The following is a 13,307-nucleotide window of genomic DNA, read 5'->3' on the forward strand; positions in this document are numbered from 1 at the left end:
TGTGTAAGCTGTTTTACACTCTGTAGCAAAAGTATATTAGCGTCAAGCTACAAAGATAAATGTCCAGAAGTAACAAGGCAAATAACAGTTAAAGAAAATGCCAATTGGTTTAACAATGAATTACGTGAAGGTAAGAAAAAGAAAAGAAAAATGGAAGATCTATGGAAAAGATCGACAGAATCAAGAAGTAGTGAAAATTGGTCACTGTATAAAACAGCTAGAAATCATAACAACTTGATTGTGAAAACCATGAAAATATATTACAATAAAATGTTGAGTGTAGAGAAAAATCCCCCCAAAATTCATGACAATTTAGCCGGAATATTGGGACTCGAGAAAGAAAATATTCTACCTGATATAACTAGTGACTACAAAAACCTGGCCGATGACTTTGTGAACTACCTTGAAGAAACAAATTGAAAGAATCTGTCATAGTTTAGATAAGGAGATCCCTCCTGATCTCCCGGGGATCGCAATGAGAAATAGCAAATTCAGTAAGTTTAAAGAACTGAACATGAATGACTTTGAAAAAACTATGAGAAAAGTAAAAAAACACCTATTGTGAAAATGACCCTTTTCCCATAAGCGATATAAAAGAGGCAAAAAACTTTGATCAGTTGCGGAAGCTATATTTTGATATTGTCAACATGAGTCTAGCACAGGCATCTTTCCCAAATAGTGAAAAGCTTGCTTATATAAAGCCGGCCTATAAAGGAAAAGGTGATAAAGAAAATCTAAGCTTCCGTGGACCAATATCGAACCTATCATACTTATCAAAACTTATAGATACGAAAGTTCACAAGCAAACATGGAAACACTTGAAACAGCTCAACATTATACCTGATGATCATTTAGATCCGAAACGAATATTGTAATCAGACATGCAAGTGAAGCATATACGTAGGCAATTTGAACCTAGAACAAATTGAAAGTCAGGCGAGATGGCATTTGTACACTGCGCACGAAGACTATACAACAAAATACCGCTTGAAGTGAAGAGCATACCCGAAGAATGCAGATTTAAAAAGGAACTAAAGACTCTCCTTTTCTACAGGAGCTACGATACTGACGAGAAAACATTGAAAGATAGTTATAAAATATAAGAAGCACCTTATTTTGAAAACGTGCATGGGCTCGTCAGAGAACCAAAGTGAAACAAATGAAAGTGAAACTCCCATGACCGCCGTGTTCAATACCAGCCCATTGGAAGGAATGGTAAAACATAAACAAAAGCCGATAAGTATTTCGGTAACAGTAAATTTGCGATAAATTCGAACATGAGTTTTGTACTAATCATGTTAAGGAAACATAGTAAAATAGTACTATTGCGTTGTAAGTTTCATCTTGAATATCTCCTATGTTCCCATTAAACCATGTTTCTCAATCTTTTCTGTCGCGGGCAGCGGATCTCGATTCCCGTCAAGAATATGGAATTTTCGTTGACTTTTGGAGATTTTAAATCCCATGGCACAAAAATTCCAGTATCAAATAAGAGTTAAAAGTAAAATAATACTAATACTTCTCAGTTTCTTCTTGAATACTATATCTAAATTTCCCATTCTTTTCAGTCGCGGGGCAACGTACCTTGATTTCCGTCAAGAAAGTGGGAATTTACTTCGATTTTAGGGTATTATAACCCATGTTATAAAAATCCGAACATCGAGTAATAGTTAAAAGTAAAATAATACTATCAATTTTCAGTTTCTTTTTGAATATCTCCAAGTTTCCCATTCTTTACAGTCGCGGGGCAACCGAACTCGATTGCCGCCAAGAAATAGGAATTTTCGTCGATTTTGTGGGGAATCTATAACCCATAGCATAAAAATTCCATTATAGTTAAAAGTAAAATAATAACACTATTACTTTCTCAGTTTATTTCTCGAATATCTGCAAGTTTCCGTTTCTTTTCAGTCGCCATGCTACCCATCTCGATTGGCCGCCATGATGTAGGGAATTTTCGTTGACTTCTAGGGAATTTAAAACGCGCATCTGGCAGGAGCGAGTTAGGGAGAGTCTTGACAGACCACCACCGACGTACCAGTTGTATTTGGGACGGTCGTTCCCAAATTTTAAAGTGTTTTTAATTTCCGTGACGCTATTTCTTGATATTGCGGACATCGTGGAGTGCCTTGGTGTTAGACAAATATGGATCCCAACGAAGAGGGTGAGAATATATTTCAGTAACGAGTAATTTAGAGAAAAAAGTCGCCCTCGCGAGGCTTCGTGTTCGATATGGTGCAGGAAGATGGTTGCAAGTTATTGACTCGACTTCACTTCGTTTGTCTTTAAACTGACTATTAATCCTTAAGTCTTATTCTTTAAGATATACAATGTTTTTCCAGTTTTAAGTTTATTTAATTTCTCGTCTGTCCTGCGGTTCTTTCGGTTACTGTATCTAGGTAACGGTTACCCTCAGGTGAACGGACAGGTAACCCATTAGGGCGTATACCATCCGTATGTGATTTTTAGTTTATATTAGGGGAGATTGTATTAGCCACTTGCAAAAATAGTGATAAATGGGGTAGAAAATCGATAAACAACGTCGATTTCGTAAAATCAATATCGACCTGTACGGTATGAACACCCCATTACTGCTCAAAGCATCTAACCTAATTCTAATTTAACAACCCTAAGCAGCCCATAATCACGATGGCTTACCGAATGCATAATCTGTTTAGCAATTTGTAAACTTGCATATTTATTCCAGAGGCCTTTGTTGGGGGTGACGTTTAACTTAGTCTAGGCTAATCACGGTCCCCAGGGCCGAACTCCGAGTCTACATGGGGCTAGTACTTACAGCGATTCATCTACACTGTTTCGCTGTGTTTAGTACTGGACCATGGGGGTCGAATGTATTTCGCCGTGTTTAGTACTGGACCACGGGGGTCGAATGTATTTCGCCGTGTTTAGTACTAGAACCTGGGGGTCGAATGTATTTTGCCATGTTTAGTACCAGACCCAGGGAGTCGAATGTATTTCGCCGTGTATAGTACTAGACCCTGGGAGTCGAATGTATTTTGCTGTGTTTAGTACTAGACCCTGAGAGTCGAGTGTATTTCGCTGTGTTTAGTACCAGACCCTGGGAGTCAAATGTATTTCGCCATGTTTAGTACTAGACCCTGGTGGTCCAGTGTATTTTGCCATGTTTAGTACTAGCCCCGGGGATCAAATGTCCCCAAGTGCATTTTGCAAAATTGAAACTTAGAAAAAATCCTCAATTATTTACATATATTTTATTTTTCATTGTGATAAATATTAGTTTGCAAGAATTATGTCTAAAGAATATTTTTTAATTTTTTATGAAGATTCGAAAGGTATAGCCTAATAAAAAATCAAGTAGGGATGTTCGGACCGGAAATGAACATCAACCATCCCCAAAGCCCCTGTGGGGAAGGGGAGACCAGTTGACCGAATTAGGTTTAAACTCGTGCTACCCTGGCTTAGGCCTGTAGGCTACATAGCTCGTAAAATCTAGGACACAGCAATTTTTTGGCCCGTCTAAACAGACCAAGTGTGTACACCAGGTTAGGTAGGACACTACTTAGTAAATGTAAAGGAAACAGCTGCACAGAGATATCATTTATGTATATCATTTTGAGATTAAACAATACAGAGAGGGTAGATATAATGTGTTACAAGTGAGATGATTTGAGAAACATACCAAAAAATGAGACTTTTACTGTCTTTTGATGATATTTGATGTTCCTCCATGAGGGGCTGACGCTAAGCGTGGCAGAAGCTCCATGGGGCGCTGTGTTTAGTAGACAGTGGCTGGTAATAAAGTCACAGGAAAAAGTCACAATTTTGGCTAGGAAGAAAAGACATTAATTTATGGTGGCCAGTAATAAATTCACAGGGGAAAAATCCACAATATTTCTTGATATTTACAGTCTTTTGTTTATGTTTATATGGAAATCCCCAATGGGCTTGCACTAAACACGCCACAAAGGCCGATAAATACTGGGTTAAAATTAAAAAAAAATCCCCAACTGGCAGAGGTGGATATATACTGGGCTAAAACCCTTGAGGGTCACTATCTAGATAGGAAAGATTATTGTGACTTTTTTTCCTGTTAATTTTGTTCCTGTGACTTTTTTAACTGGATTCTAGTGAGCTACCAGCTTCTTGGGGGATAAGCATAAAAGTATAAACAAAAGACAGTAAATTTCTCATATACGTTACATTTCTCTAATTATCTCACCAGTGCTGTATTATGTACACCCTTTTAAAATTATGTTAATAAACAATGTCTTAATTCAGCCGCCTCCTTTACATTTACTAACTACTCTCGTTTCCTTAGACCTTAATCACTTACAGCCAATCTTTCATTCTATAAATGGTGAAGTAGGGTTACTCAGATACTTGTGGTGTAACTCAGACAAATTTGATATTTATTGGAAATAAATAGAAGCACAGTACAGCCTACTGTAGGCTAGCCTACGTATATCTAGCAATATTGGATGCTGCTGTTGGTACAGTTAGGAATTAGCATTTATTTATGTCAAGTAAATTTTCAGCTTTTGTTCCGTAATCAGTATACTGCACCTCTACCCCATAATTGAGAATTTTCACATAAGGCTTGTTAGATATGAAGTTCTCATGTTTTATGTAAGGTGCAGATCTTTAAGTTTCACTTTATAGTAATGGAAATTAAATCAGAATTGCAATTATCTGCAAGTTAAGATTAACTGGAATGAGAATTACTACAAAACTGCCAATTTTTGAGAACTGGTGTATTGTCATGTTCGGGTAAATTTTTTTATCCTAACAGACTAATAAGATTCTTTCATTTTTCATAAGAACCAATCTAAGTTTAAGTCTCAGGAAGCTATGCAGATAATGCAGATCAAACATATTAGGCTTTAACCAGTATACTGCAAAACAGAATAATGGTAGGAACAAGTTATATCATCTGTCTTTGGTATCAAAATCAAGAAGCCTGCACATATTCAAAAAAGTTCTCAATGTGTATTCAAGTTATTTTTATGGATTATTGGTTTTTCTAGCATAAAAATCATCCATTCACACAGAGCAAGCCTGAAGGCAATGAGCATTGCGAATGTGCATAACAAATTTCCGTAGTATCCACAAAATAATGGGAAAAATGTACATTAGCAGTACCAAATATTTTTGGCTTAACATTTGGCTCATAATTATCCAGGCTAGGTATATGCCAGGCATTTTTCCTTTTTCTAGGCTAGTGATTATTTTTCAAGTACTTGTAGCTACTAGGTTTTGATGATATTTTTTATAGATTTAGCAAAAAACTAATGAACTGGGACATTTTTTCTTGAGAAACATGTCCCCTAGATTGCCAATATGGTACAATTTACTGTATACAGTACAGTATGTTATTTTATTGTAAGGAACGTATCTTCAGTTGTTGTGACAGCAGTTCTTTAAATCAAAGTTCTTATGCACTTAACTATAAAATAGAGAGGATAAGAATCAGGAGAAAAACTATTTAATGGCTTAGCTATAAAGCCTTCATTGATTTACAACATTATGGCAGTCATGTGCAGTATTTTCAAATATCCTAAAATTTCAAGAACTGTTAAGTTTTTTTTTTTTTTTTTTTTTTTTTTTTTTTTTTTTTTTTTTTTTCACCAGTAGCAACCTTTACATCATGGTTTTACAAATCTTTTAAAATTAGATTAATGAATGTCTGTATGTTTTTTATAGAATTTTCTTGTATTGTACATGATTTCTCTGCTGTTTAACAGTACATGTTATTTTGCAGATGGGAGCACAGGGGGAGGAGGAGGAGGTCTGGAGACTGTGGTAGCTGTTGCTGATGTTGGGCTGGTGGTGCGGCATCTCCTAAAAATTTCCTATGCCCTATTGGAAGAAGGTGATGAACCATCGATTGAGCTTCAGTCAGCCTTCAAAGCTTCCCATCACTTAGAAGCTGTTAGGAAATTTGTGAGCGACTCACAAACAAGAGTACTTCTGGTTCAGAGATGTGCCACCAAAGGTGAGACTTAGTATTAATAGTATTGTGTCCGTTGCAGTAACTGATTTTTTATTGTTTAGCACTGAAGAAGGCAAATACAGTACATTCGTCCTTGGTATCCGTGGGGGTGCATACCACACCCACCTGTGAATACCGAAACCCTATCTAAAAACGCTTATAACTGCATGTTTTAATAGTTCAGACACCAAACATGTACCATAATCTATCATCGTACACCAAATTTACCATAAAGGTATATCATCTAAAACTTTAATATTTCAGAGGCATCTTACATTACCATTAAAATATATGGATTACAGCTAACGTAAAAACTATTTCAGAGGCATCTTACAACATTACCCTTAAAGTATATGCCTTACAGCTAATGTGAAAACTATTCACGTTACCTCTATACATTCAGGTACATCCATATTCTCTCATACAGTACTGAAGCTGTTCCATGTTCTTTTTTCAGTAGATAGGGAGACATTGGGAGGTCACAAGTTATGTACCCATATTGGTATTTTACTGTTTACATTATTAGTTAATATTATTTGAAAATTAGTAAATCATTTTTTATCATAAAAAATTTATATAGTCATGAAAATAACATGAAAATACAGTAATTAGTGAATATTTTTAGACGAAAAAAAATCCACAAATTACCAAATTTTCGGGAATAATTCAGGGATAACTTCCACAGAAAAAACTGCGAATACCATGGAGGGGTATTGCAATCACTGTATGTCACATGGTGCACTGTGGGCATTACTTAGGTTCTTTGAGGAATCCCTTCAGCCCCTAGCTGCAACCTGTTTCATTCCTTTTACTATACATACAACCATTCATATTCTTTTTGTTCATCTTACTTTCCACCCACTTCGAACAAATGTTTGAACCTTATTTAAAGTTCTGGGTGACCTCACTGGTCCTATTGCTTGGCCTCTAGCCTAAATTTTATATTCCACTTCTAATTCCAAAACCTGTGTGTACCTTTTAGTTTGGATGATTTAAATACGTAATTTTTAAATTGGCATTACATATAATTGATACATGTAATCTCAGTACAGTAAATGAGTAATCTGTTTACTGCCATCATGCAAACTGTTCTCGTCTTTCTTGAGTGTGTTCTTTGTGAGTTTTCGTGTGGCTTCAAAGAACAGTGAGAATAAGCTTACTCATTTAATTTAGGAATTGCATTACTCTCAGCCTGTTTTAAATCAGATGGTGGAATAAGCTTTATGGCCAGTAGAGGAAACTATTCTTCTTATAAGCTAGCTAGCTAGCTCTCTCTCAATAAGGTAAGGAAGGTTTACGGCAACAAGAGTACCGTACTGTTGTGCACAACGAGCTTCATTTCCTGAAATTATGTGCTTGACTGTCATTACTTAAACTGCTTGAAGGTTTAGGTATATTATCCAAAACATAAGTTATCAAACTTTTTGTGGAAGGGAAAGTAGTTTAGAAAGAATTAGTTTTTTTACCAGTTAAAAATCAAATTACAATTGTGCAAAGTAGAAAAGAGCCAATTCTTTGGTATCCAGTAATGTCAAAAATTCCTTGCCTCTTATTGGAATTTTATGGTACTGTATATTCCATCTATAGTATTTGATACCCTATATGGAAAGCGTAAATATTACTGTTCATGAAACATATTAGATATTATCAGAATAGACTAGAGGTTTATATTAAGGAATTTTTTTCCCTTACAGAAGAAACAGAGGAAGGAGGAGAGATGGAGGAGGAAAAAGAAGTCATTTACATGATTTCTATTGGTGTCCACTACGCCAACAGCAAAATGAGCAGGTAAGTCACGTGAGAAATGTATAAGTTTGTTATAGTCAGAGTCAGCAGAGAAGCATGGCAGGTTACTTTAAAGTAAATACAGTATCACAAAACTTGGTTAAATGCTAGGCAAGTATTAGTGTGGTTTTAAATAAACTAGTGTAACTTGTGTTCTGAAAAAGCCGTGTGTAACATTCCTGTTTTGAATGATGATTTTTTTTTAATATTGTACACAAGCCCAGATCAGTTGAGTAAATTATGAGAAAATTTAGTAAGAGATTTATTACGAAAATAAGTTGCACACTGAAAACTGGAGAAATTGTTTAAACGGAGAATGCCAGTGAGACATGGTAAGCATGGGGTAATACCCAGTATATCAAGAGTAGTTTTAATGGGACGACTGGTAGGTATGTAAGAGTAATGCTAGATAAATGTTGATATTTATCAAGGGGTCAGCAATGAGTTATAATAAAATTGGAGGAAACTGTAAAGGGAGAACCTTGTGATCTAATAAATGATCATCTGGTCTCAGTCGAATCAGTCCAAGAGGGCCTAGAAATGTCTAAAGGATGGAAGAAAGAAATGAAGATTGACAATCATTTGGAGCGCTTACGGTAACTGGAATGTAAGATTAATGAGACAAGCCAGCAGTAAAGAAGGTATGAAGTAGAATTTATCTACCCCAGATACTTAGGCTAATCAATTCTGAAGTTGGTACATGTATTAAAAGGGCTGCAACTTGTAGGTATGTTTAGTATTTACAAAAAGAATAGAAATTTTAAAGCAGTGAAGTGAAAAGATCATATTAGAAACAAACTTGCTGGGAGTAATGGTGTCCAGAGACTAGAGAGTTATAAATCACAATCTCAGAAATATATTTGGTTTGGGCCTGTGATATAACAAGGAGAAATTGTCACTCGCATATTAATGTATATGGAAGTAGCAGGATAAAGACTAGGGGAAACCCCCAGAAAACATGCGTAAAGATCGTAACTAAGATCTTATCGATCCGTCACATTGGGGTGATGGTCTTGATAGACTGGGCCATTTTTTGGGACCATTCTTGCCTGTCTTAGTCTCCAAGTACCATAACTAGAAAACTACAAATGATGGTGGTGTTACAATGTTTATATTGCATGTGCATATTTTTTGTTGTACAACAAGTTTACATTAATCTTTTCTCCACAGTATACTGTTCATCAAGAGAGGCGCTGTTATTGAGGCTGACAAGAACATACCGGCTCAGGTTCGATCGATAACTATCAGTGAAGGCTCTCCTTACGAAACACTGCATGCCTACATTGCCAGTGCAGTGGCACCTTTCTTCAAATCGTATGTCAAGGAGTCTGGCAAAATAGAAAGGTAAGTTGAATCTTTTTAATCTCAAGATATTTGGTTATATACTTTTCTTTTCTTGCATGATAAATTTTTGTCTTTTTGTAAAACTGGTTTTATTTGGGATTTTGTAAATGTATTGTTTTAGTTATTAATAATATTTGTAACAGGGACGGTGATAAAATGGCTCCCGCAGTGGAAAAGAAGATTGCCGAGTTGGAAATGGGCCTTCTTCACTTGCAGCAGAATATTGACATACCAGACATTTCACTTCCTATCCATCCTACAGTAGCACAGGTGAATACTCTCAGAATTGAATCAAAATTTATTGTGTATTTTGTAGTCATCTACCTAAACATATATAATCAAAGAGATGACTTTGGGTACATTTTATTTTCTAAACCTGCTGTAATAGCTGTGATAAGTTGATAGTATGTGTTCACACTGCAGTTAAAAACAGCTTGCTATATATTATACATGAGGAGCTTGTGTTGAAGGAGTGCTGTATTTATTTTTATCGTATTTTATATTTTTCTAGGTTATCAAAAAGTGTGCAGATGAAGGAACCCGGCCCAAAGTTGCAGACTTTGGTGACAGAGTTGAGGACTCAAATTTCCTTAACCAGTTACAAAATGGTGTAGCAAGATGGATCAGAGAAATACAAAAGGTATCAGTCAAGTAAAACTTAAAATACTCTAGAATAACCTTTAAGTGAGAGCATATTGGCATGCTGTAGTATTGACACTGCAGTTTATTTGCAAGTTAAAGATAATGTGCAATGCCTCATAACTTTTTCTTCTTCTTAAAGGTCACCAAGCTTGATCGAGATCCCTCAAATGGCACTGCACTGCAGGAAATCAGTTTTTGGCTCAATCTAGAAAGAGCTCTGCTGAAGATTCAGGATAAGAGAGAGAGCTTAGAGGTAGCTCTAACCTTGGATGTTCTGAAGCACGGAAAGAGATTCCACGCTACAGTTTCTTTTGACACAGACACAGGTGAGCCTATGTTTACCTGTACACCACATTTGGAAATTAGTTTGATTTTATTTCATTTATTAAACGTATAGTATTAATGTTTACACTCTTCAATGTTATTTGTTTTAGAAATAATGAAATTTTTCTCCATTTTGTAAGTTGTCATATTTTAGTTCATTTCCATTTTTACAATTTTTGCTGTTACATGTACAGTACAGTATTTTTTGTAAGATTACTGCTTAATGCCTTAGGAAAATGTAAGAGATGACATACAGTGCCATGTAAAGTTAGTAGTATTATTTTCATAAAGTAGTTTAACAAGTCCACTGAGTCGCATTTCTAGATTCATAGTACTGTATAGTAATAAAGGGTGGATATTGAAGCAAGGTAAACTTAAAGTAGTTAACCCACTAATTGCAAAGAGATCACAGGTAACAAATGAAATGTAGAAGGCAGAAAAATGATGCCACTGGGCCTAAATTGTCCCTGCAAAGAACCTTCTGTAAATAACTTACAGTGTTCCATGCAAGGCAAATTGGGAGTAGCATCCCCCTTAGCATTAAAAAAAGTATGAAATGCTTGAAGATATTGATAAATATTTTGACATATTTTTAAGATTTCATCAAGAATTTTTAGTTTAAAGGTGTATCTTGATTTTAATTTAACAAATGTTTACTTTGATTTTAATTATGTTACAGGTCTGGTGTCTTTATTCAAAAATTATAATCTGGTTTTGCCTTGTATCACCAAATGTTATTTGCTTATGACATGTATGTGGTAAATGGATATATTCTTTTTTCCTTATTCATTTCAGGATTGAAGCAGGCCCTTGCTACAGTAAATGATTATGCACCTTTGATGAAGGACTTTCCACTGAATGATTTACTGGCAGCTACTGAATTGGAAAAGATCCGCTGTGCTGTGCAAGCCATATTCAACCACTTGAGAAAGATCAGAACCACCAAGTACCCAATTCAGAGAGCTTTAAGACTGGTGGAGGCAATTTCTCGTGACCTGTCCTCACAGATTCTGAAGGTAAGAAGAATCTACTGCACCCATTCTATTTATTTAGATTGTATATGTATGTGGTTTCATATTAGTTGTTGGATGAACATGTGGTTTCATGGCAGTTGACTTTATATAGTAAATGTACTTAGTGATGAATTATATAGTATTCCCAAGTTAAAATACTATGCTTGCTTGCAAATTGTTTATATTTTTTCTTGAAGAGGCAGTTTTGGAATATATTTTTTATATTTTTTAATAGATGGTAGAAATTTTTTATATTTAAATTTTTTATATTTTTTTTTTTGATAGCTAGTAGGAATATGGGTGACTGGTAATCATATTCTGTATTGAGGAAGCAGTTAAAAATTATTTTAAATATTTTAACCATTTTTTCTTTCTTTGAAGGTCTTGGGAACACGTAGGTTAATGCATATCCCATTTGAAGAGTTTGAAAAAGTTATGACCCAGTGCTTTGATGTATTCATGACATGGGATGATGAATATGAGAAACTCCAAGGGCTTCTCAGGTGAGTCTGATAGTGTACTATTATTATTGTGTCCTGTTGTTAAGCTATGGATGTTTAGGCTTGAAATTGATGTAAAGGGTTTCTTCAACTTGAAAATTATATTGCCAAAAGAAAGGCTTTCTTTAGCTTAAAAAAAATATTTGCTGAAGACCCATGTTTCAAGTATAGAATAAGAAAAAATACTGAAAAATATTCTTATTCTTAAGGAACAAACAGGATTTGTCAGATTCACTCCTTTCCAATTGTCCACCTTTAATCTCTTCCGTTATTGCTGATCCTTCTCTCATGGCCTTGTAACTGTTTTACCATTTTATTTTCCTGTTCTTTTTCTTCTGTTAGATGTATGTATTACTGTGATTATGGTACTGTATTGCATCTACCATATATAGAATTTTCATAAGGCAGTCTTGACTTAAAAATGATTAGCTTATAATTTGTGCAACATTGAATAATTGGCGTATGCCATCTTATTTAAAACAAAGAGTCCTTGCATAATGCTATTGTATACAGCACTGTATTTGTGAACTGCAGCAATAGAACAGTGTACATTTAAAGTGCAGCATTAAGGCCTTCACTTGACTTTGTTGGGTTTTTAACCCTCACCATTTGGTGTACTACCCAACTTCTTCAGCCACAGCACAGCCAAAGCCTGGTTATGGATCTGTGTCACCCTTATGGTATATACAGTGCTGTGGATGCCTGTAATAGTGGAATATGTCTAACACTGTGAAAGCTGAATAAATTAGCTCTGATCTTGTTAAACTACTTATTATTAATTAGTGGAACGTAACCAGCATTAAACAAGATTCAGTAATTATGGTGCAAGTTATGGTATCAGTATTTTGGTACTAATAATTTTGTACTTGTACTGTATACAGTATTGGAATTTTAAGTAGATTTTTTCCATCTTATAAAAGTATCATCTCCATCTTTATAGAGATATCGTTAAGAAGAAACGAGATGAGCAGTTGAAGATGGTTTGGAGAGTATCTCCTGCCCACAAGAAGCTGCAGCTACGAATGGAGCAAATGCGAAAATTCAGAAGACAGCACGAACAGCTGCGTACCGTGATAGTTCGAGTCCTTCGGCCAACTGTGGTCAAGACCACAACACTAGCAGATGGCGACACTGCTGAACTTAAACCAGAGATGGATGCTGCAGATTTGAATGCAATTGAGGAAGTGAGTTTGATTTCCTTTTTAAGTTTGAATTAAGCTCTGTGAAGTGTGGTCATTACATGTCACTACTTAAGAATTGATTGACGACTGTCTAATTCTATTTCTTGTGTCTTGTACTTACTTTTGATTCCAGTCTGCAGCCTTAGCAAGTTGATGTTCAAATTTTTTTTTTTTTAGCTTAGAGAAATAATAAAATAATATTTTTACAGGTTAACCTTGCCTATGAAAATGTGAAAGAGGTGGATGGGTTGGATATCACGAAAGAAGGAACAGAAATGTGGGAAGCTGCTCTCAAGCGATACGATGAGCGTATTGATCGAGTTGAGGTACAGTAATTGAATGGCAGTTTTTGTGTGATTGCTATTTGAAAGATTCTTAGAATTTTCTGTTTGTTGAAACCACTGTAATAACTTTATTGTAAGAATTGCGTGGTGATAGATTCTTTACACGTTCATTTGTTTATAGAAATGGAAAGATGTGATTTAGTTTTAATTTTATTAATGGTTAGGAAAATAAATTATGAATATTTGCCTATCATTCATTTGGT

At 35.2% G+C, this 13,307-nt stretch overlaps 1 protein-coding gene across 4 annotated transcripts in view; it reads left to right on the forward strand.

Annotated features, from left to right (window-relative positions):
* Positions 1–1,990: 1,990 nt before the first annotated feature.
* Dhc64C (dynein heavy chain, cytoplasmic) overlaps positions 1,991–13,307 on the forward strand; it is an 82,823-nt gene continuing 71,506 nt past the window's right edge. For 2 of the 4 annotated variants that reach the window (XM_067130922.1, XM_067130923.1), the window contains exons 1-11: positions 1,991–2,164; positions 5,741–5,974; positions 7,666–7,759; positions 8,927–9,100; positions 9,244–9,370; positions 9,612–9,740; positions 9,882–10,068; positions 10,862–11,082; positions 11,461–11,582; positions 12,520–12,763; positions 12,970–13,086. In XM_067130922.1, the coding sequence (XP_066987023.1) occupies positions 2,146–2,164; positions 5,741–5,974; positions 7,666–7,759; positions 8,927–9,100; positions 9,244–9,370; positions 9,612–9,740; positions 9,882–10,068; positions 10,862–11,082; positions 11,461–11,582; positions 12,520–12,763; positions 12,970–13,086 (1,668 nt within the window). In that variant the 5' untranslated portion in view covers positions 1,991–2,145. The remainder of the gene's footprint in view (positions 2,165–5,740; positions 5,975–7,665; positions 7,760–8,926; positions 9,101–9,243; positions 9,371–9,611; positions 9,741–9,881; positions 10,069–10,861; positions 11,083–11,460; positions 11,583–12,519; positions 12,764–12,969; positions 13,087–13,307) is intronic. The other 2 variants (XM_067130919.1, XM_067130921.1) reach the window with 1 other exon arrangement.

The sequence above is a fragment of the Macrobrachium rosenbergii genome, chromosome 29, assembly GCF_040412425.1.
Source record: "Macrobrachium rosenbergii isolate ZJJX-2024 chromosome 29, ASM4041242v1, whole genome shotgun sequence".
NCBI classification, from domain to species: domain Eukaryota; kingdom Metazoa; phylum Arthropoda; class Malacostraca; order Decapoda; family Palaemonidae; genus Macrobrachium; species Macrobrachium rosenbergii.